Source organism: Acinonyx jubatus, chromosome D4, assembly GCF_027475565.1.
Source record: "Acinonyx jubatus isolate Ajub_Pintada_27869175 chromosome D4, VMU_Ajub_asm_v1.0, whole genome shotgun sequence".
NCBI classification, from domain to species: Eukaryota; Metazoa; Chordata; class Mammalia; order Carnivora; family Felidae; genus Acinonyx; species Acinonyx jubatus.
This window is the reverse complement of record NC_069391.1, coordinates 38,523,197-38,546,824: the sequence shown is the minus strand read 5'-3', so window position 1 is coordinate 38,546,824 and position 23,628 is coordinate 38,523,197. Positions and strand designations below refer to the sequence as shown.

The 23,628-nt window shown below is 46.7% G+C and overlaps 1 protein-coding gene across 2 annotated transcripts in view; it reads right to left on the bottom strand.

Moving 5' to 3' along the window:
- Positions 1–2,908: 2,908 nt before the first annotated feature.
- The window catches only part of B4GALT1 (beta-1,4-galactosyltransferase 1), a 55,279-nt gene continuing 34,559 nt past the window's right edge, over positions 2,909–23,628 (bottom strand). The window contains exons 3-6 of one of the 2 annotated variants that reach the window (XM_015073555.3): positions 10,987–11,174; positions 8,286–8,408; positions 6,102–6,206; positions 2,909–5,861 (exon numbers count right to left, since the gene is read on the bottom strand). In XM_015073555.3, the coding sequence (XP_014929041.2) occupies positions 5,729–5,861; positions 6,102–6,206; positions 8,286–8,408; positions 10,987–11,174 (549 nt within the window). In that variant the 3' untranslated portion in view covers positions 2,909–5,728. The remainder of the gene's footprint in view (positions 5,862–6,101; positions 6,207–8,285; positions 8,409–10,986; positions 11,175–23,628) is intronic. The other variant, XM_027039284.2, reaches the window with a different exon arrangement.

Below are 23,628 nucleotides of genomic sequence, written 5' to 3'. Positions count from 1 at the left end.
CAGTACTCATTGAACCCTAACTTCCATTCTCCCCTCTACTCACTCTCCCCTACAGCCCCTGGCAACCATCACTCAACTTTCTGTCTCTATGAATTTGACTACTTAGGTACCTCACATAGTGGAATCATGTAATATCTGTCCCTTTGTAACTGGTTTATTTCACTTAGCATAATGTCTTCAAGGTTCATCTATGCCGTAGTATTTGTCAGAACTTCCTTTCTTTTTAAGGCTGAATGCTATTCCATTTTATGTACACACCACATTTTGTTTATCCATCCATCCCTTGATAGGCACTTGGGTCATCTCCACCTTTTGACTATTGTGAATAAGTCTGCTGTGAACATGCGTTTACAAGTATCTATTCAAGTCCTCGCTTTCATTTCTTTTGGGTATATATCCTGAAGTAGCAATTACTGGATCATATGGCAATTCTATGTTTAATTTTTTGAGGAATCACCATGAGATATTCCATAGGTGCTATGCCATATTATATTCCCACCAGCAGTGCACAGGCGTTGGAATTTTTCCACATGCTCAGCAATGCTAATTTTGGTTTTTTGATAACAGCCATCCTAATGGGTATAAAGTGGTATCTCAGTGTGGGTGATTTGCACAGGGCAGGCGGGGCCGATCCTGCTATTTTTATAAATGAAGACTCAGAGATAAAGTGACTTCCTTCAAGGTGATAAGAAGGGTTAACTTCAGGGACAAAAGGAAACCCAAATCAAGGCACTTCCTACTGGGAGAAGGGCAGAACTATGGGGAAACCAGAGGTGGAGTCTGAGAGCAAGTCCTAAAAACAGAAGAGCAAACCAAGGGCTCAGAGACGGAAGTCCACTTGCCCAGAGTTACACAGTGAATGGGAAGGCAGAAAGAGCCAGAAGTAATGATCACTGTTTACATGGCTTTTTCCTGGCCATCTTCCCAAGCCCCCTGCCTGGTGAGCTGGCACACATCTTGCTCAAAGGCAGACGTCCTTGTGGTGCCATGTCCCTGTGGTTTCTGGCCTACTGACCCTGTAACTACCCATAACAACCATGTCCCAAAGGTTTCTCTGCCTCACAGCCCGGGTACAGGTCCCTGAGCCCAGATGAAGGCAATAGCCACATTCCCTGCCCGGGGACTCTGCCAGAGAAGGAAATGAGGCTTGTCTGGCATGACTGGCTCAGCCAGACAAACCTCATTTCCTTTCTGACAGGGTAAATAAGTTCCACTTCTAAGAAATCGGCCCCTAGGAATGTGCAAACTCTTACCTCCTGGAATAAACAAGAGGAGGGGAGACTGGAAGTGTGGTGAAGACTTGGTAACACTTAGAACTTGGGCATCTTCTCATTTCCTTGACCTCTCCCTACACACAGCTTCCCTCTGGTCACCAGCAGCAAGTACTCCTACTTTTGGGAGGTTCCACTCGCATACCTCCACAAGGACCCAGTGACCTGGGCACCATCGCCCTGCCTCCAAAAGTTATTTGTAAGTCAGTGATTTGGCATCCAGGTCACAGTCTCCCATGGAAGAAAGGTACTGTGTAGGGGGGCCTGGTGCCCACCCAGTCCACACCGCATGACTCCTGAGCTCTGCCTGGCTCAGACTTGGTCTGGGTCCATGTGGAGTGGGGGATGAGACAGAGCACATCTCAAGGAAATGGCCAACCCCCAGGAGCCTGTCTGTGGCCCCCTTCCTCCTGCCATCATCCCTTCCTGGCCCCCTCAGAGCCCACCATGGGGGTTCAAGCCCCCTTCCTTCCCAGTGCTGCCATTCCAAACACCTTTACTCAGGTGAGGCAGGGAAGGGGAGGGAAAACACCACCGGTGAGGTCCTGGGTGCCTCCAGATTTGGAGTGGTCACATCACAGCACTAGGAAGAAGCAACAGTAGGATTTGAACCCAGGCACGCTGGTCTCTCATAGGCAGATGTCAGGTATGTTATGCATGTTAGTTTGTATGTATTTGTGCGGATATGTGCATCTTTGGGGACAGAAGGTGCTCCACTTCACCCAGATCTTACAGCTTGCAAAGGCAGCACTTTGTTGAAAGGATCAGAGTCTCCTGTTCAAAGGTCAGATCTGAGCCCAAGGCCACCTCTGTTCAGGTCCGAGGCCCCTAGGGGTCCTTTCAGCAGTCACAAGGATGGGTGGGGATAGCCAGATAGCATTGGGGGGCTATACAGTGCTGCCCTTACTGCTCCTGTTTCCCAGTTGGTCCCACGTTCACAGCTCCACCAACCTGGACAGCAAGGGTGCCCTCTCCTTCATACCGGTCTCCTCTGACACATTTCTTCCAGATGCCAAGTCAATCCAACCAGCACCTTAATACGTTGCTGGTACCTGATCCTGGGGGTGATGAGAAGGAGAAGGCACACAGGGTACTTACTGTCTCAAGTCCTTGAGTCACAACTAAGACCCTGTAGAACATCTGTTTAAATGTCCTGGGACTGAAAAGAGATCTTATTTCGTATGGTACCATTTAAGTTACTCTGCGAACACCTGGGTAAATGGCTCTGCGAAGGATCTTGGAACTCTCATGGTGACTGCTGAATACAGCAGAATGTGGCCAGAGAACTGCTAGTGGAAATTCTATTTTGAAGTGGTACTAGCTACTATGTAGTAAGTACCTGTGAGGTACCAGTCATTATTTTAGACCTATCATCTCTTTTAAGCCTCAGAAAGTCTAGGTGCTATTATTTCCATTTTCAGGTAAGAAAATGAGGCTCAGACTGGGAAATGGCTGATTCCAGTGAGGTGTGTGGAACATAGTCAGGTGAGGGACCACCGCCACCCCCAGCCATGACCTGCCCCCTTGTGGCAGACCTCTGCTCTCCTCTGATCCTCCCAGCAGGCAGTCCCAATCATTTCCCTCCGGCCTGGAGAGCCCAAACCCCTTACTTAAATCAGAAAAGAAACCACCTGAGGTTACAAAGATAAGGTCATTTATTCACGTTATATTACTGGATTTTAAAGACAAAAATACAGTTCTGTTTTGAACACCAAGGTCAGACATTCCCCCCTCCCACTTACAATGGTAAACGCATACATTTGCATACATGGGAGATCGAAATACACAGCACAGGTCTCTGGGACAGGACAGCTGCCGTACTGGCTGAGTGGGGCACCCACGCCCAGCCCTGAGGTCAGCAGAGACCCTGCCCAGACTGAGAGCCAGCACCAGCATTTCTTCTACCCTCTCGTGCCACCTCTGCCTTCTAATCTTTCCCAAAGGCCACTTCACGGGATCACCAGCATCGGGATGGACAGAAACAGAGAAAGACACAGCACCTAACAACTCCATGGTGACACCTTCCAGGTGAAGGAAATGCTCCCTGAACCCTCAGCCCTAACCTCCTCAGGGAGGAAAGAGGACCCACAGCATCTTATAAACCAGGCAAGCATCCGGGCCTAACCTTGGGCCCAAGTGGGCCCCATGAAAGCACCAGAAGGTCAGCAAGTGGGGAACAGGTGAAGCAGAAGCTCCCTTGGTTCTGAGAACGAACCACACACTTGACTATTCCAGTGGAACATGAAGGAAAGTGTAACAGGAAAACAGGAGGAAAAAAAAAAGTCAGAATTTTTTTGTAAGAGTAAAGTATATAATAAAGAAGTTACCACTCAGGATATTTGTCTCCCTTCTTTTAAGGCACTTTGGAAAAGCCAGGATCTGGGGACAGAAGGAGAGGAGAGGTCTTCATTCTTTGTATTTCCCAAAACTCCCTCTCAGGGCGGTCATTCCTGGTTCCACTGACACCCCTGTCAAGGAACGGGGGACTGACCGAACGAATACTCTTCGTATAGCCCAGCTGCTTCTGCAGTGGAAAATAATTTTTAACCAATACAAAGGCTTCTGGAAAAGAACCATGGTAGCATCCAAGATGCTCAAAGCGATAAAGGCACAGGTAAGACCAGGGCTGGGCACCAGTTCAGCCTCCACACTGAGGGCTGGCTTCCAGGAGGCCAGTGGTGGGGCTCTGGGCTGCCACCAGCTAAAGGGTCAACCCTGGGATTAGATAGCTGACTCTTTTTGCCCTTAGCTCAGGCTGGACCCGACAAGGGCAGCCAGTGGTAGCAACTGCCTTGTGCATCCCACCCCAGGCAGTCCTCGCTCTCCCCCAGGAGAGGTGGGTCTGGGGAATACACCCCTGTGGATCAGCCTCCCTGGAGTGCGAGCACCTGCTAAAAACCTGAAGGGGACTGGGAGGCTTTAGGCACCAGAGTGGTTGTGAGGGAGTGTGGGAGGGTTCAGCTGAACTTTCTAGATCTCTAATTAAAAGGCACATTCATGCTGGAGAATGAATAGTCTGTTTGACCCTGAGTGCCACAGGCAAGTTTTAGGGAACAGGCAAGAGGCAAAGGAACAAAAACGGAGAGGAAGGAAGGAGAAAGGAGACAGAAAGGAGAAAGGAGAAGGGGGGAGGAAGGAGAATGGGTCCAGCAAGGTAGGCCAGGCAATGTGGCTAGCACAGTGAAGGAGGTGGCCCCTGGACTCCACAGGGGCCAGAGCAGTGATTTCCTCCCCCTCCCCAGACTAAGGGCCAGTAAACAACCTGATTGCTATCATTTAGAACTCCACAGCCTAGGGCCCTAAAGGGAGGTCCCAGGGTCAGTGGGAAGAGGGGTGGAGGAGGTTCCCTCCCACCTGGGGAGGGTAGGGAGGTGGGGAGCTCTGCCTGGCAGACCTAGGCTTTTGCCTCCCCCAGAGGTCTAGCAGGGTAACTCTGACCAGGGAGGTCTTGCCCTCAAAGGGCCCAAAAGTGATTTTGCTCTTTACAAAACCTGACCTGCCGGCCAAATCGGGCCACTACAGCATATGCTATTTTTCCCACTAAAAAATACTCAATCCCCTCCCTATGTTTAAAACACCACAATAAAAATACATAGGAAATTCAAGTTTATATAGCATGCTCAGAAAAATAAATTGTCATGATTTAACACTAAACAGCTATGCAAATCTGGGTCAACACAAAATCAAGCTAGATCATAATAAAACCCGATTTGTTCTTTCTTTAAAATACTACAAACTGCTTTTTTTTAAAAAAAAAAGTCTTTACATTCAGAAATCAGACAATCTGGAGAAAGGCCACTGAATTTGAGGACACTCAAGGCTTTTGCTCTGATGGCTAACGTTGCCTTGGAATTCACACGTTAGCAAGGCAAAAGGTCGAAGGCTCAAGATTTAAAATTCTTTTGCTAAGAAAAGACATACGCACACAAGTGATTGTGGTAGCTGCATACTGCTAAAAGGTGGGGGAGGAGTAAAATGAGAAAGGTTGAGATTGTGTTTTTCTGTTAGAATATGCAAACAAAAAACATCACACCAATCCGATTTCAGCAGCACTCTCCGATTTTTCATGAATAAGAATACCACAATTTAAAGCGAACTTCTTACCTATTTCACAACAGATTAGGAGTTTATCACTGGAAATGAGTCCCACAGTCACCAAATTTGGGGCTGTGTACTGATTCTTTGGGGTGACACTGTGAACATGCCGAGATTCCCCCAAAGGCTGATAGTTTCTACATTTACAAACACCTCGTAGAGCTAAGAAGTCACATGCTGAGCCAAGTTGGGGGCAAAATATCCCACTCATCCTGGTCATCTGGAAAGGCATCTGAATGATGACTGGAGGGGGCCTATCACTCTGGTTGTTAAGAATGAAAGGGACCAGCCCAGCAGATTGGCAGAGACACACAGCAGAGGTCCCTGGCCATTTTCAGGTCTCTTATTAGTGTACCAAAATGCTAGCTCGGTGTCCCGATGTCCACTGTGATTTTGGTATACAACGGGTTTCTCTCTATGTCCAACACCTTGTAACTGAGTGTGTTCAAACCGTCAGAGAGCATTGTCTCCTTTGTATGTGCAATTCGGTCAAACCTACAAGAGAAAAACAGGCAAAGGGTTGGTGTCAAAACAAAAATCTTAAGAAAAAAAACCATGAAACATTTGTCCTTCATTGCCCCCCCACCCCCACCCCACCACCTAGTCTACTCTACCCAACTCATGGACAGATCCCTCCCTTCCCCTTGAGGCCTGGAGCCCTCACCAGAGCCTCATTCCTATAGCCTACCCCACCTGAAAGGGGAAAGAAAGAATGTAAATGAACATAGAACACACCTCTGAGGATTGGGTTCATTTTTCTTGTCTCTTGAGTGGCGGATCATCCGGCACTTGCCAACCACAGCATTTGGGCGAGAAACAGACATGCCTCTAAAAACTAACCTGCAAGGAGTGAAGAGACAAGTCGTCACTGCAAAGCTGCCATAAGGCTTGGGTCCGACAGCCCCAGACTGTTGCCCCATCCGCCATCTTGTTCACTGTTCTCACTCAGCCCATACCTCAGCTCACTGTGGCATCAGTTAAAACTCACGCTAATTCCCTGTGCCCTTTGACCACTGGTTCTGTAGTTTGTGTTGGTTGGGGAGTGTTCTGTGCCAGGCACTGGGGGTGTCTACCCTCACAGAACTTACAATGTGGACTTAGAACATAGGACCATCAGTGCCAGGATGGAGGTGAGGAGGGGAGGTGGTGGTGGGGAGCACAGAAGGAGAAGCCACTCACTCTACCTGAGCAAGACTAGGCAGAGCCAGCTATGAAGACGAATGGGTGCCCACAGAACATTTAGGGCAGTCGGGACAGCACAGGCAAAGGCAGGGAGGCAGAGCAAACACAGGGCCCTCGGGGAACAACAGAAGCTTCTGGGGACTGGTGGAAAGAGTCTGGGGTAGAAAGTGGTCAGAGATGAGGCTGGAAAGAAGGGCGAAGGCTAAATCATGGAGGCCTTCTCAGAGCTTTTCGCATCCCATTTTTCAGATCAGTGCCAGTGTCTGAAAGGGTAGAATATAGTTACCCAAAGTTTTTGGCCAAAGGGAGGACTCTCTGATAAGCACTGTTAAGAATGGAGAGCAGAGAACAAGACTAGAGGCAGCCAGAACAGGGTGGAAGGTTCTGTGTAGATCTGGGGGAAAGGAATGAGGACCACAACCAAAGCCTTGACACAGCAGGAGCACAAGTTGGTTAAAAAGCAGGACTGGCTGGTCCTGGATAACTTAAAGGTTTCTGGCCTTGTCTCCCTCAGCGCCTGGCATACGGTGAGTTAGGTCCTTTATCTTTCAATAAAGCTGCTCCCCCAGCCACCCATCCTTCTAGTCCCTCCACCCTTGGGTGTCCATTCTCAGTGCTCCCTTCCCACTAACCCTCTTAACTGCTTGCATCTGTGGTGTCACATCAGCCCCTAACACCATCCTGTGGGTCTGAGGTTTGCCCAGGTGGTGCTGTGGAAGCAAGTTTGTTTCTGTCTGGACCCCCTGTCTGGGGCTTCAGTGTCCTCCCCATCGGGCCTGTGTGACACAGTGCTCTGTCTGAAGATGCTTGATAATCAATCCGCATCCTCTAAACCTCAGGTTTTCTTCCAGGTTGATAGTAAAGACCTGGGTCTATGACAGGTTCTCACACAAAGCTAAACTTGACTGACTTGGGTGCTGCTCTGACAGACACCTTCTGTTAATTGATCAAATTAAGGTACTCCAATTCGGGAAGGAGCTAGGGTATATTCTGATATCAAGCTCAGTGACAAGCTCAGACTAGCTCCCAGAGGGAGAAGTTACTTCTTATCTGGAGATAAGGTTGAAGTTTCCACTGTCAGGGAGAACTGGGCAGAATGTGGTTTCAAATGCCACTGGTGTTTTGTTTTGTTTTTTCTTTTTACCATCTGCAATGACAATGCACACGATAAAGGAGCCCTGGGGGTGTGGATAGGGCGGACAGGGCTGGTAGAAAGTAGTGGTTGTTGGGGCTAGGTGGGTCCACAGAAGTTCATTATACTACTCAGTCCTCTTTTATGTTTGTTAAAAATATTCCAAAATAAACAAATAGCACAAAGATTTTGTAAAGGAACTTAGGATCCTTTACAAAGGATCCTTTACAAAGGAACTTTAGTTCCTTCCAAAGAAACTTGTTTCATAATCAAACGGGACCACAATGAGATGCTGAATTTTTGCAAAGGGCATGTTTACTTCTTTAGGACAAAATGGCATGTGGGATAAATCAAAGTAAACCCAACCCTTTATTTGGTTCTCATTTTGCATGTTCCAAGGCTAATGCAAAAATCACAAAAGCTAAACTTCCTAAAGACATTTTTCAGCACCTGTAGCACCTACAGCAGGGCACATCTAAGAATTTGGGCTGAGTGGGGACTACATCCTTCCCAAGGGTCAATCCTTGCAGAATAATCAGGCACTGATTGAAAAACTGGAAGTGAAGGGAGACAGGGGAGAAAGACATCTAAGTTGGGACAATTACCTGTTAAAAATGTCATCATCTTCACCTCCCCAGCCCCAATAATTATTCGGAAATCCATTGATGGTGAGAAATTGCTGTTTACTTAGAGCAGAGACACCTCCAAAATACTGAACATAAGGTAGGCTGGGGGAAAAACACACACGTACACACACACACACAAAGAAAACCAGTGGTTAGTAAGTTTTGACTTTCAAAATAAAGCATGCTCAAAGCACAAATAAATGCTTCTGAAGTTATTTTTATTCTCTGGAACTTATAAATTGGGGATTTATAAGGGTTTTCTTTGTTCTGTTTTTATATATCAGTAGAGAAGACACAGAAGTCAAAGAGTAGAATTTGCTCTAAGAATATTGTGTTGCTTCTATGGTTACCTGGAAAATTAGTCAATGACGAGAGAGCATAAGCGCACTTCCTGTGCCCCATTCAGGAAACTGCTTCCCATGTGTCCTGCTCCTGCATGAGAAATGCTTATCCAGGAGGTCCTGGAAACCGAGATTGTGGTAAAGCCTCCCTGTGCCCACCCTGTCATGCCCTCCCTTTCCACCCTCAGCCCATCTACCAGTCTAACTTTCATTCTTCCACAGGTATACTGGCTTGAACTCTGACCCCAACAGTCAAAATAGCGTTTCCGAAAATTTGCCAAAATAAAATTTTCTAGGAAATTTCTACCACATCCCGACTTAGCAAAATGTATAATGGTGAATCTATTTTGATACATTTTCAAGAAATGGGCATCAGGGCTCTCATCTTTCCACACCTTTTTGTATTTTACTATATTTTTAATGTTTATTTCTTTATTTTGAGAGAGGGTGTGTGTGCATGGGCGCTAGCATGAGCAGGGAAAACACACTGAGAGAGAGGGAGAGTTAGGATCCCAAGCAGGCTCCGGGCTGCCAGTGCTGAGCCCTCAGAGCCCAACACGGGGCTGGATCTCAGGAACTGTGAGATCACAACCTGAGTCGAAACCAAGAGTCAGAAGCTTAACTGACTGAGCCACCCAGGTGCCCCTATATTTTACTATTTCAATGGTTATGAATCATGGGCTTCTGAAGGATGCTGACGGAGCACCAATGAGAAATGTTAACACTCAGATCATACCCGGAAGCCAGGCAAAGGCTTTCCTATGGGTCCTTTAAAGGCTGTGGTTTTGGGATGACCTTGTATGCAGCACCAAACCACACTAGGGCTCTTACTGGAATCCAAAGAGACTAAAATCCATCACACAATTTAAGGAAAACTAACTCAGACTTGAAGGGGGAAGTCAGCCAAACCATACAGAGCATATGAAAAAAAAGCTGCAATGATTATTTTCAAATACATTCAGGACATTGGACTAGAAGTATCCATGAAGATCCAGAAGGGCCTGCTTTAATGAGTCAAAGGTAATCTATCTATAATTAGGTGTCATCAGTTAGGGGCCCAGTTACCCACCTTTGGACACACATCACACAACCGTCTGCACCTGATTACAAGTGAGGGTTTGAACCAGGTGGCCAGGCCACTAAGGTTTGTCACGATCAGCGTTTTTACAAAAAAAGGGACTCTTCGTGACCACACGGGGAAGCGCATGCCGAGCTGATGAGATTCAGTTTGCTGTCTGTGTTTTCTCTGACCAACCACCTCATCCCCCAAGCCTGACTGGTTCTGGGTAAAACAAGCACGGTGCTGTGGCAAAGAATGAGGTCCTTACCACCACGCTTCAAGGGGAGAAATTAAGAGGGGACAGGGTTTGAGCCTGTGTCTCTTAAAGAGAAGAAGGTACATCAACAGGGAAGAAGGGAGAGGGCACAAGGTGATGTTTAGAGTCAAATTCTCCTCACAGCATCCTTAGTTTCATAGCCCTCACTGCCCCCAGCAAGGGAAGACAGAAAGAAACGGGAATAAAAGGAGTCTGAAAGAAAGCATTCATATCTAAACCAATGGACTGCTGACTGGCACAGGCCTGCCACACCACGGCGGCGCACCCAGGCCAGGGATGCCTAGCACGTGGGGTCTGCAGCACAGCTTCCTGGAGCTTCAAGCTAACGTAGAGCAAGGAGGGAAAGGTCAGTATACTCAACTAATCGGTGATTTTAAACAATTCTATGTTAATATAAACAGGGATAATTATGGAGCAAAATGCAGATTTACTTTTTTAAGATTAAAAAAAAAAAAGACTACATAAGGCTATTTTCCGTCTATGACCTTAAGATTATACTATTGCTCTTAGAGAGAGGCATTGGCTGACCTCTCACTAGGGGCATTTTGGTGGGAAAGTTTGGGTCCTCATGCTTAAACAGAAGCCTGTGCTTTGCAGGGAAACAGTATCATGTTCCTTCTTAAAGTACCAAGGTATATCTGCCAAGGTACCCAATCCCAAGAATCTACTTGGGGAAAATGAGTCCAATTTGCTTCCCAAACTGTGTGGGGAAGAGGACAGAAGAAAGCAAGGAAATACAGCATCTGTTTGGAGCCTAAAGGCAAGAGCCATCCCAAACATAAAAACTCTTCTTGCCTGGATGTGTAGAGGTAGGGGTGTTTCTGAACTTCACTTTTCTTCTCAAGTTTTACGGACTTTGGGCTTAAAAAGCACCCAGTTCTCAGAGGAAAAATTCTCCTCCAAGAACCTAAAGAGACACTCCTGGGCTACAGGAATTGCATTTCCTAGTCATCATGTAAGAGTGAAACATGTTTCCTGCAGATTCTGGTGAACATCTCTTACCTAAATCCAAACTTATCCATTGCTACAGAAATGTGCCGTGGCTGTGAAAAACACCTGTAGGCATTATGATCATTCATTGGAATGAGGTCCACGTCGCTAAACACAAAGCAGTTGTAGTCATAATCCTTCAAGGCCTCTTGAAAGCCAATGTTGAGGAGCTTGGCACGATTGAACATGGTTTCTCCAGCCTGGTGCACAAAAAAAGAAGTGATATCAGATGCCATAAGGCCAATGAGCAGAACACTCCCAGGGACTGGTGACTTTGTCGACTACATGGGATCATTAGTCCACTCATTTTTCTGCTTTCACTTTACAAATCAATACGGAATGGCACGCCCTGAGTCAGCAATCCCACTTCTAGGAATTATCATGTGGGATTTGCAAATATGCGAATAAGAACAACTTGCTCACCACGGGATTTTCATCACAGTGAAAGACTGCAAACAATGACATAAGCTTTTGCTAGGGAACCAGTTAAATAAATCATGTAATAACCATATAACGGAATAGAATTGTTCAAAAAAATAAGGAAGCTCTAAAAGGAAATGATCTCCAAGATAGTATTGTTAGGTGAAAAGGTACTTAGACCTATGTGTCATATATTTACATACTATATATAGACTAATTCCCATGAAGACACCCAGGAAACTGGTGCCTATTGGACTTTTTACCCTTCTCCCCTCTTTGTATGGTTGATTATGGTTTGATCACCACATTGTGTGCCCCTTCAAGATGTCTATTATTAAACTAGGTACCAGAGAAATATGGTGAGCCCAAGTCAATCTCTGCCCTCATGGTGCTCACAACGTAGGGTGGGAAGCAGTGTGATACACACTATGATAGAAACAGGGGGTATGAGAGAGAAGAGGACACATACTTCAGGATGCCAACCACTGGGTCCTGAAGCACCAAGTCTGTTGGTGCAAAGGTACTTCATATTTTATTTACCTGTTTATTTTCAGTCTCTCCCACTAGAATAGAAGCTCAATGAAAACTGGAATTTTTAACTTTTTATTTCCCCAGTTCCCAGAACACTGCCTGGCATACAATAAGAGCTCAATAAATAACTGCTGGATGGATGGATGGATGGATGGATGGATGGATGGATGGACCAAAGGATGGGTTTCAACAAACAATGGCAGATGAAAATTCTTCTAGGAAGCTTCAACCAAAGGGCTCCCTCGGGGTCACCATCATGGGGCTCTGTCCTTACCAACTCGCACAGCCCCAGGGTAGTAAGGACAGTGATAGCATCGACACTACCATTCTTACATTTAGCAGTCCACAAGTCCTTCCATACGTGTATTCTCATCCCGGCCAGAATCCTCCCAAAGATGCCAGGAAGGAACTAAGGCACATAAGCAACACAGCTGGTGCTGGACCCAACACTGTGAAATCCGCATTTAGTGCTCCTTCTCAATATCTCTTGGGATCAACAAGATCAGAGCCCTCTACTTTGGGGGAAAATATACTCACAAGAACCTACAGTGGCTACACAATCCAAAGGTGGGATACCCAACATCCACTCTCCAGGCCCACAAGAGAAGATTTGCAAACTGGTGCTTTATAAGGCTACCTGTGTGAGTACAGAGCATATGGATGGTGCCACAGCTACCCAACCTCAGGTGGGTGACTCAGAAACGAAACCACTTAAGAAACACGAGTACCAGGAAGTCAGATAGAATAGCCAAGAGAAGAGTGAATGGATTAAGGAAGTATTTTACACAGGAGCTCCTTTGTTCAGCCCATGACAAAGCTTTCTAATCATGCATGGGGAAAGGAGAAGGCCAGGCCCAACAGCACATACTGTGTTCTGTGGTTGTCCCCACCAGTTAAGAGTCATTCAAAATCCTGCCTTCAGCTAATTCTCTGTAAGTCCTGAGACAAAAAGAAGTTTAAAGTTTAGAAACCAGGTTTGAAAACTGTAAAACTGTTAAAGTCACTATTATTACAACACACTGCTAAAATTAATTGGGATATATAACATGAAAGGCATCGGATAAGTGTCTGACATGCATTTAAACATCTCAACAATCTTGTAACAACCTTCATCCCAACCCAGACTTACTTCATTCTTGCCATACCCTTCTGCCTTCTGGCAATGGGGGGAGAGGCCTGCACCTGGTACTTACTTTCCTTCTTGCTCCTCTAGCCCCATCGAGACCCTAAGAATTAGCTTTCTCTAAATATTTTAAAACACAATTCAACCCCATTGAACACTTTTCCAACAACTGAAAGGGTGTCCCAACAAAGCCTTTTCACACCTGTATAGCAGACCCCCAAGGATAGCTGCCCAATGCTCCTTTCTCTTGGTACATTCTCTAATGACAGGGGCAGGGAGCTCATGCTGGCCATGCCCAAACGACAGGGCCTGGTCTGCTAGCCATGACTATTTGAGTTAAGCAGATGTTTAACCTGGGACTATACTCTGGATTTTTCCTCTCCCGGGAACTGCACATTTGGAACCATGAATGGACACCTCTGGTACCATGCCCCAAGAACAATGGCAGCCTAGAGGAGAAACTCAAGGGAGCAGATCTATCCTACCCTTTTCTCCATATGTATAACAAGCTCCTTCAACTCAATAAGGCACTTCAGTGTCTGCTCCACCCTTAAAATTAGTCAGGCAGTTTCCTAAAATAGCTTGACCTGTATGTCACTCCTCTCATCCTGGCCTCATCTCTGTGACCCTGGAAGAGGGAGAAGGCAGGTATAATTCCTTACTAGGGCCCTTAGGAACATCAGACCAGCTGAATGGTAGATAAGGAAAGTATGTCTTCCCCTTCCTCCCCTAGGATTATAGAAAAGTCAACTCTAGGCTTCCTTGGGTGAAATGGTGTAACACTTTTGGGTAACCTTCCTGATAAGAAAGACAGGTCCTGGCAAGCCTGCCAACCTCCCACCAGTAACAGGAGGTGTTCATTCCTCTCCAGGGGATGGGAAGACACCCAGGCCTCATTCCTGTCCCTTCTCATTGAGCACATGCATCCAGTGTTTTTGCTACTTCATTTGCTCGGGTAAATATTTATCAAGCACCACTACTGTGCAGCCAAGCCAAAAACACAGTTGTGACAGACACGTGCATTTTTATCCCAGGAATGCCATCTTCTTCGCTTACTAGCTATGTGACTTTGGCCAATCATACCTCTCAGGCTCCATTTCCTCATTTGGTTACTTGGATGACAACAGGTGAATTTTCTTAAATTTGACAATGCATGAAAAGGCCTTTGCACATTGCCTGACAACAAATGTTGGCTACTATCATTATTATAGGAGTAGGTCTTCCTATCCATCTTGAACAGGCAGAGCTTTCAATATGTCTCCCAGAAATCCAACATGGAGACTTCTTCTCTAGTGTTTGTGTGCATCCTTCGAATCAGCTCCAAGAGCCCTCCTAAATCTTGCTTCTCTGATGGTAGGATTTCTAAAAAAGATTAGGGTTCAAGTGAGTGGCTCACATGATTAGAATCTCTACAGCAGCAGAAGAAAGAGACACCTTTAGAAATGTATCATGTGCTCGGGAAGTCACACACAAAGAATAACTGATGCACCGAGATCAGGGTTCCCTCTGAAAAACTGAGCTTTTCAGTGTAGGCTTCATCTTATGTTGGTCGATAAGAGTTATATGTATCCCAAGGGCGCCTGGGTGACTCAGTCGGTTAAACCTCCAACTCTTGGGTTTCGGCTCAGGTCATGAGCTCACGTTTAGTGAGTTCGAGCCTCACATCAGGCTCTGCACTGACAGTGCAGAGCCTGCTTGGGATTCTCTCTCACTTGCAAGCTGTCTTTCCCTCTCTCTCAAAATAAATAAATAAGCTTAAAAAAAAAAAAGTTACACATATCCCTTCCTTCTGGGGCAACTGGCTCCTCTTAACAGGAGACAATAGGAAGAAAGAAGACAGGCCAAAAACGATACGACGTTCCCGCAGGTGGACAGGGAAGTCGTCTCACTGACCAAAGCTCACAGAAAAACCTTTTATGATTTCTCTGTAAAACTTTATGGCTGCAAACGTTTTATGACTGGGCATTTACCTAAAAATGGATATATCAGTCAGTCAAGCAAAGCCAACAATGTCAGTCGGGGGAGGACAGGAGCTTGGGTCTGGCCAGGCATGCTGGTCTGGAGTAGTGAGGAGGCTGGCACAAGCCTGAGGCCAAACTCCTCAGGGAGAGGAAAAGAGGGAGAGGCTACCCTCAGACAAACCCAAGGCCTTTCTGGCAAATCTGGATGGCAGGGCTCAATGTCATAAGAAGCATCAAATAGCTCTTTAGGGCTGTTAAAACCTTTTTCTAGAGCCCTCATTTATATTAAAGAGAGGGCAAGTGGTATGTTCATTGAAAATGGAACCTCAGGGCTCCTGGGTAGCTCAGTTAGTTAACCATCTGACCCTGGATTTCAGCTCAGGTCATGATTTCACAGTTTGTAATATTAAGCCACACATTGGGCTCTGTGCAGACAGCATGGAGCCTGCTTGGGATTCTCTCTCTCCCTCTCTCTCTGCCCCTCTCCCATAGACACGTGCATTCTTCCTCTCTCAAAATAAATAAATATTTAAAAAGGGCACCTGGGTGGCTCAGTTGGTTAAGTGTCTGACTTCAGCTCAGGTCATGATCTCACATTTTGTGGGTTCGAGCCCTGTGTCAGGCTCTGTGCTGACAGCTCAGAGCCTGGAGCCTGCTTTGAATTCTGTCTCCCTCTCTCTCTGCCCCTCCCCCAATTCATGCTCTCTCTCAAGAATAAACAAAACACTAAGAAATTATAAAAAAGTAAAAATTTTAAAAAAGAAAAAAGGAAAATGGAACCCCCACATACTGCTGGTGGGAATGTAAAATGGTGCGGCCATCTTGGAAAACAGTCTGGCAGGTCCTCAGGTGGATAAACAAAGAATTACTTTATGATCCAGCAATTCTACTCCTAGGTATATAACCAGTGAAATGAAAACATATGTCTACACAAAAACTTTTATACAACATTCATAGTAGCATTATTCAAAGCAGGTAAAAAGCAGAAACATTAATGTCTGTTAATTAATGAACAAATAAATAAAATGTACTATACTCATACAATGCAATGTTATTCAGTAAAAAAAAAAAAAAAAAAAAAAAAGAATGAAGTACTGATAAATGCTCTCATATGGATGAACCCTGAAAACATCATGTTAAATCAAAGAAGACAGTCATAAAGGACCACAGATTGCATAATTTCATTTATATGAAATGTCCAGAATGGGCAAAACTAAAAAGACAGAAAGTATATTAGTCATTGCCTAGGGCTGGGGGGAATGAAGGGATTTAGTAGCTAAGAAAAATGGGGTTTATTTTTGGTATAATGAAAATGTTCTGAAATTGACTGTAGTAATGGATTATGTGCTTTATCTTTTCCTTTTTTTTTCCAAGTAGGCTTCATGCCCAGCATGGAGCCCAACATGGGGCTCATGACCCTGAGATCAAGACCTGAGCTGAAATCAAGGGTAGGACGTTTAACTGACTAAGCCACCCAGGTGCCCCAATTATGTACTTTAAATAGGTGATTGTATGGTATATAATTATATCTCAGTAAAGTGATTGCCAAAAAGAAAGAAAAGCCAGCTCCAGAGACAGGGGAAGGACCAAGGGTTATATTTCCCCTCTTTCTCATATATTCATTCTTGTCATTTATTGGGTATCTATTTCATGCTTAGCTATAGGGATACAGAAAAGGAAAAGACACAGGCCCTGCTTTTGAGCAGTTCCAAGTTAAAGAGGCAATTGTAGGGACGCCTGGGGGAATTAGTCAGTTAAGCATAGGACTTGGGCTCAGGTCATGATCTCACAGTGTGTGGGTTCGAGCCCCAAGTCAGGCTCTGTGCTGACAGCTCAGAGCCTGGAGCCTACTTCAGATTCTGTGTCTCCCTTTCTCTCCATCCCGCTCGCACTCTGTCTCTCTCTCTCTCTCTCTCTCTCTCAAAAATAAATATAATAAACATTTAAAAAAATGTTTTGTTTTTTTTTTTTTAAATAGAATAGGTACCAGAGTCTGGTCTAATCCCCAGGCAAATCCTGACTATGGCTAAGGCAACAGAAGCCTTCTCCTGATTGCAGCAAGACACATGACCAGCTGCAGAAGGCCATGGTCGCCCTTACCCAAGTTCTAACAGTTGCTAAATGATTGGTTAAACCACCCCACCTTTCCTGGACGTCAGGCCCATGTGTGTACACCAGTAGACATTTCCCCCAGCCAAGACAGCTTGGGGACTAACCATACCTGGCCCCTCCTCTGCCAAAAGACACGGCAACAGTGAGGTTGGAAAACAGCAAGCTGAAGCCAAGACTCAAAGAATCAAAAATTCCATGTGATGAGACAGTTTTGCTCCCATACACATGCCCCGGCCCATCACAAAGTCATACACACATGGCCCCTGCTCAATACCCACAGTAACCCACAGGCTCTCAAGCCCACAGATTCAGAGGCAGGTCTACAGTCAAGTGGACACATTTGCTGAAACTCCTCCTGTGTGCTTTTCTGTGCCCACTCAGACACCAAGAGAAAAGGCCTAGGCCAAGTGGGTGACAGGAGAGCAGACAAAGCTCTGGCTGGGCTGAGCGATCCTGTGGCAGGACTGCCCACAGGCCTACATGTGGACCTAGGGGTAGTAGACAGGCTGGCTGGGAGGTGATCCCCAGAGAATTGCTGGATTTATACAAATGCTGAGTTTGTGGAAGGCTAATATCCACTCAGCCATGATTTCACAGCAATTGGGCCTCAGCTCTTAACCATAATAGTATGGCAGCCTCAAACTTGGAAAGGGCCCTCAACAAAACCTGAGCCTGAGACTTCATTCAGCTCTTCACCCAGGGAGTAAAGGAAATGGGGCCCTTCAGGGTCAAGGAGCTGAGGGGGTGGTGGCTCTCTGCTTGCCAAAGTAATTGGCAAGAGTGAGCACATCGTTGGCCCTTGCCAGACACAGGTCAGAAGCCCTAAGTTGCCTTCGGAGAGAACTGAGCAAATCAAACAGCCCAGCAGGGGTTCTGGGTTCTGACTGAGGTGAGCCCAGAAAACAGTTTTTAATCCCCAGCTCCACAGGAGCAACAGCAGGATGCCTGCCTCCTTCCCTGGACCTGAGGCCCTGAGATCTTTCTGCAGAAAACACTTTAGAAAATAAAGGCTTCTTTCTCAGAAAGCAATCTGACCATTTATATGAAGAACTGTAAAAATGTTTACACTGCTTCTGAACCCATAATTCCGTATTGGAAAATCTAGCCTGGGGAGAGGATTCTAAATGTGGAAGAAGCGACACCAAATTAGCTTCAGATTCAGAGATGTTCATTCCGGTGTTATTTACACTGGTGAGAAAGTGGAGGTTCTTTAAATGCCTTCGACCTAGAGGAAGGGCTAAGTTAATTATGGCACAGCTACATGCTCAACTACTCTGAGAGCATGGAAAGTGGTGATTATGAAGACTGAAATAACATGGCAAGATGCTGATGATACAGAATTTTAAGAAAAAAGCAGGACACAAAAGTATATACACATACGGTATGAGCTCAATTGTGGCTTAATTTTAAGGCAAAGTTATCTTTGACCTCTGCACAACAGGCTGGCTTCCAGCAACCTCAGCATTTGCAAGCAAGACCACAGAGACCATGACCTTGCCTGGGAGACCCCAGAGCTGGAGGATGGCACACTGTTAGGATTACTGACATGGCTTCCCGTGACCAGCAGAGCCTGGGCTCTGGGTTTGACTTGGGGCACATGGACATTACCAGGGGTGGCAGCAGTGGTGGCAGCAGCAGCAGCAGTCACAGCAGTAGTTAGGTCGGCACTCCTCTCTCTCTCTCTCTCTCTCTCTCTCTCTTTAGGAGGTGGAGGGCACAGGAGAGGAAGTAGGTGGAGAGTAAGAAGCAGATCACAGAGAGGAGCTCCTCCTTCAGCTTGCTTTGCTACAAACAGGATTGACAAGTAAAAGCAAAAAACCCCCACTAGAAAGAAAAAAAAAGAAAAAGAAAAAGAAAAAAGAGACAAGGATGGACGCAACGAGAGAGGTAAGGAAGAGAGGCAATGTCAAGGCTGTGAAGAAAAGGGGCCCCATTCTGACCCCTCTTGTTCTAGGGCAAAGGCAAATTCCTAATAAGCTGGCACTCCCTGTCATGAAGTCACAGGTGAGCAGGGAAACAGACATTTCCTACTACAATGTCCAGGGAGGCAATCCATGAGCTCTGTGAGTACCTGTACGTGTTCTGACACATTCCCCAGGAGAATGGACCAAGCCACAGACAGGGAGAGGAAAGACACAGCAAAGGAAACCATCAATCACTGGGACAGCACACAAGCTATGGTGGACACCGTGGACACAGACATTCCCGGCCTTGTTATGATGCTCCTGGGCCCCAGGATCCAAAAGGTCCCAGTGCTCAAGCAAGGGGGTGTTACAGGATAGGACTGGACCTACCACTCCTGAGCCCCATTTCTGCACACATCAGTCTGGGCACTGACAGCTTTAGGAGAAAATAGAAGGCAGGGATGGGGGTGGGGGGTGGGGGGACGGGGATGGTGAACAGACATGATCAAAACAGAAACCAAACCACTGGGGTCATAGGCCCAGGCAGCTGTCCTCCAAAATGGGATGGGCCAACGAGTCCAATTCACTCTAATTTATCTTGGTCTCATGTAGGAACCAGCTACTCAGCACAGTCACACAGATAAGCTGCTGAGGTGTGGTGACAAATGCTCTCACTCATTGTCTCCAAACCTGGCCACACTTGGTTCCAGACAAGCAGCCTGGAACTACCTTACAGCAGTGAACAGATAAAAAGGAAGAGGGAAAAAATTCCACGTTCAAAGAGTCCTCAGGCAGGCCCCCCCCTGCTGCACCCACAGGCTTTCAAGCCAGGATTTACCTGTCAGTATGATAACTGGGCAAGCTTCCTGGGCAGTTCTGAGGTGGTTACTCCAAAGCTGCTACCCACCTCTCATGACACACTGGGACTCACGGTGGTGTTGCCAAGTGGATATGGAGCTGTCTCCCAGTGAGGGGAATGAGTGTGTTTGGGAATGAACATGGTAAAGTAAGGCATTCCACAGGCCTTAGGTGATCTCTCTCCAAATCCCAGCTCTGCCACTCAGCCATCATGGGGCCCCGAGCAAGCTGCTTACCTTTGTGAGCTTTCTCTCAGCAGGAACAATGAGAGTACCCATTTGCCTCATTGGGAGGCTGGCAGGGTCAAAATTCAAAGTGAGACCATGAAAGAGGTTCAGTCCAAAGGACCATAAAGTTATATGACCATCAACAACCATGGGGCTACTGTAGGTTCTCTGCATTTTTCCTGAAAAGCAAGGTCACCCTGATGGCCATGTCCCAGGCAGCCTGCTCTGCCTGGAGGAGACCTCCTGCTCAGCAAGGAGGAGGCAGCTTTGGGGAGATGTCTTGGGGAAGGGCTGTGCAGGTTGGCTCCCAAGAGTCATGACCTGGCCTGACTGGGGAAGAAGGCTTCACTGCCAAGAGGAACAGACCTCACCAGAGAACCAGGATCAAGGAAGGGATGCTGAGGGTGCATGTTAAGTAAGTGGGCAAGAGTCACAGGGAGCAGCTTCTAGCGCCAAACCCCGAATGAACACTGGACCATGCATGGAGATACGTGGTCAGGGAGGCAGAGCGAGGCAGACCTGAGGGGCCTGGGGTCTAGAGGCTGCAGGCCAGGGAGGGCATGCACACGTGGAATCAGCCCTCACTCCTCACTAGAAAGCACTGAGTGGCCCAGGAACATCAGGGAAGGAGAAGTCAGCTCTATTACAAGGCTTCACAGAGCTAATGGTGGGGGGTGGGAGGCACTCACATGGTGATTAGAAAAGAGCCACCAGGGGAAGGATGGAAGGAAAAGCACACAGGGTGGGAGGGTGGGCAGCCTAAGCAAAGGCACAAGGAGGGGAACACAGAATATGTCTCAGTGAAGATGGAGAGCTCAGTGTGGCTGTGACATCGTGTGTAAATAAAGGAGGGCTGAGGAGGAAATGGCTGTAAATAGGTCATGTCTGGACTGCAGAAGGTCTCAGAAGCTAAGTTCAGGGCTTCAGACCCTTTAGACCTTTGGCTGTGGGCAGTGGGGACATACTGAAGGGCTTAGAGAGTGACCTGGTCAGAACTACAAAGATCTTGGGCAGCCAAGCGAGATCAGAAGCCCCAGAGGATACATGAACAGAATTGGAGAGACCAGGCCTGGACACTGACTGACTCAGGGCAAAGGGCTGTCATAGTTATGACATGGTTATTACACCCCTGCCTGACTGACTAGGCCTGCATTCCTCACCTGTTTGGTAAGTTTTATGCTGATTAATCTCACAAACATCCTCTGTTTCTTACGTACGGCTATTACTACCAGGTGGCAACCTGCCTTCCTTTCACCTTGGGTGGTTTTACAGTTTCCTTTTCTGATTAAAGTGCGAGGGAGTGCAGTGCTCCTCCCCCATCTGCTATGACATCTTGCTATCCACCTCTGCACCAAGGTCTCAGTGTTAGGCCCTGGGTGGGACATCTGCGCCACAGAGCAGCACCCTGTGCTCCAAGACAGCAGGACGTGCCAGAACCCTAATGGAAGGCTGGAAGGCTGGCGGGCCAGGGGTAGGAGGAGAGGTGGAGACCTGCAGATGAACCGCAATCTCAACTGGTAAAGCCTTTGCTGCTCCCTCTCCACCACACTTACTGTAAGATGCGGGTCGTTGTGGTAATTAGAGGGGCCTAAACCAAAAGGGAGTGGTTAATAGCTTAATATAGACAAGGAGAGGAGCCACAAAGCCCATGAAAGCTCACCCCTATGTGCAGAGCTTGAGACACAACCCTACTCAGAAGAAGCTGTTAGGCTTGACATGGTCCCTAAGTGCCCTCAGATTGTTTTGTCATTATCCAGTATCCTCTGACCCTATCAAGGACACAAATGGGAGGGTCTTGAGGCTCTTGGGCAGGGAGAGCAGTAAAGAGTTCATTGCTCTAATGCTGGGCAAGGAAATAGGCAGGAAGAAAGGAGGGGTGAGTGGCAAGAAGGAACAAAAACCATGGCTGTAATAGTTAATGCTTACTGAGGGTTCATCTGTCGGGTGCCTTACAGTCCCCTGTGTAAATACTAAAACCTTCCCCTCCCACCAATAAGGAAATGGAGGTCTGAAGAATTCAAGCTTCCATCACTGAGCTGGGAGGTGGCAGAGCTGGAATTCAGGCAGTCCAAGCCTGAAGCTTGCTCCCAGCCCTTATACCCAGCTTTGAGAAAGGCTTTGAGGAAGGGACCAAATGGTCTAGAGGACAGAGTTCGTACTGATGCAGTGAGAGGGTACTAAGTGACAGGGACTAAAGTCTGAGCTGCACCCTACTATTACTTCTATGACTTCCTACCAGTCACTTCCCCTCTCTGAGCCTCAGTTTCCTCATGTGTGCAATAGAATAGACATTTTCATACTACCTGGCCTCAGGGGTCCAGGCAGATCCCAGCAAAGAATGAAGGGAAGTTAAGGGTAGAGATGGGGACATGGTCTGCACTTCAAGTAGAATAGTGCCATAGTGATCTGCTGTTGATGGGGGGATTGCATAGCAATTTAATGGGGCAGTAGGTTCTGTTCTCAAAAACTTGTTTGAGAAGCCTCAGAATAGATGTCTCAGAGGTGCCTCCTACTTTAAGCAGTCTCTCTAATCTTAAATGGGGTGGGCAGTGAATGAAGAGTCAAAATGACAGCAAGGTGTCTGAGGCAGGGAGATGACAGGAGGCTTGAATGCCATCAATTTACACAAAGGTCAAAGCCAGATGCTACCAACTCCCTTTCTTCCTCTTCTCTATGTAACAACAAAACAGAGAAGAGAGGAAGTTCCTAATTTGTAAGTGGGGCATGCTCCAAATGTTTCTTCTTCTGCCTCTTTTCAAGGATTAGGTTTCCTATCACTAGTTTATTGTGTGCTCTTTATTGAGGTCATACAGATGATATTCTTTATGGGAAAAGTAGAGCAAACTTGTTTTCTTCATGATTTGGTTATCTGGAAGGCAGATCATTATTTTCCCAAAGAAACAATCAGGGTAGAGTTGGAGCAGAATAAATAAGATTAGCTGGTAGAGAGGGAGATGGGGGTGGGGGTGGGGGGAGTGGAGATTTTCCTAAGGTGGAAAGTTAATCCTTAGAAAAGGAAAAGATAGAGAAACAAAAAGACATGACGGGGGGGGGGGGGGGGGGGGGGCAGGGGTGGAGATGATGATACTGACAAGACTAGAGGGGAAAAAAGATGTAAATATGTTTGGAAAGCTAAAAATAAAATGTCCAATGCTAAGTTGCAGGTGGGAAGAGATGGAGGTGGGGGGTGGTTTCCCAGTATCCTAGGGAAGTAAAGAGGTGGAGGGGGGAGGCATCTGTTTAGGCCTGCTTTCCCCAAAGTGTAAGTCATAGAACATTAATTGCTTGAGATGGCTCTTGGAAAAGCGACCTCCAGTCACTCAAGCTCAGGAATCACTGGGTGCCGAGTAGTTCTGGAGGCTGTAACGTATGCTAGTACACTAAAGGCTCTGCAGGAATGAAGCCTGCTTCCCGGTTGTTCAATCCAGCATTTTTCAAATGTGTTTGGCCTCAGAGCTCCATTTCAGAAAGCACACTTGGGAAGAAGCCCTGTCTGATGTGCTGTCCAGTGCTAGCCA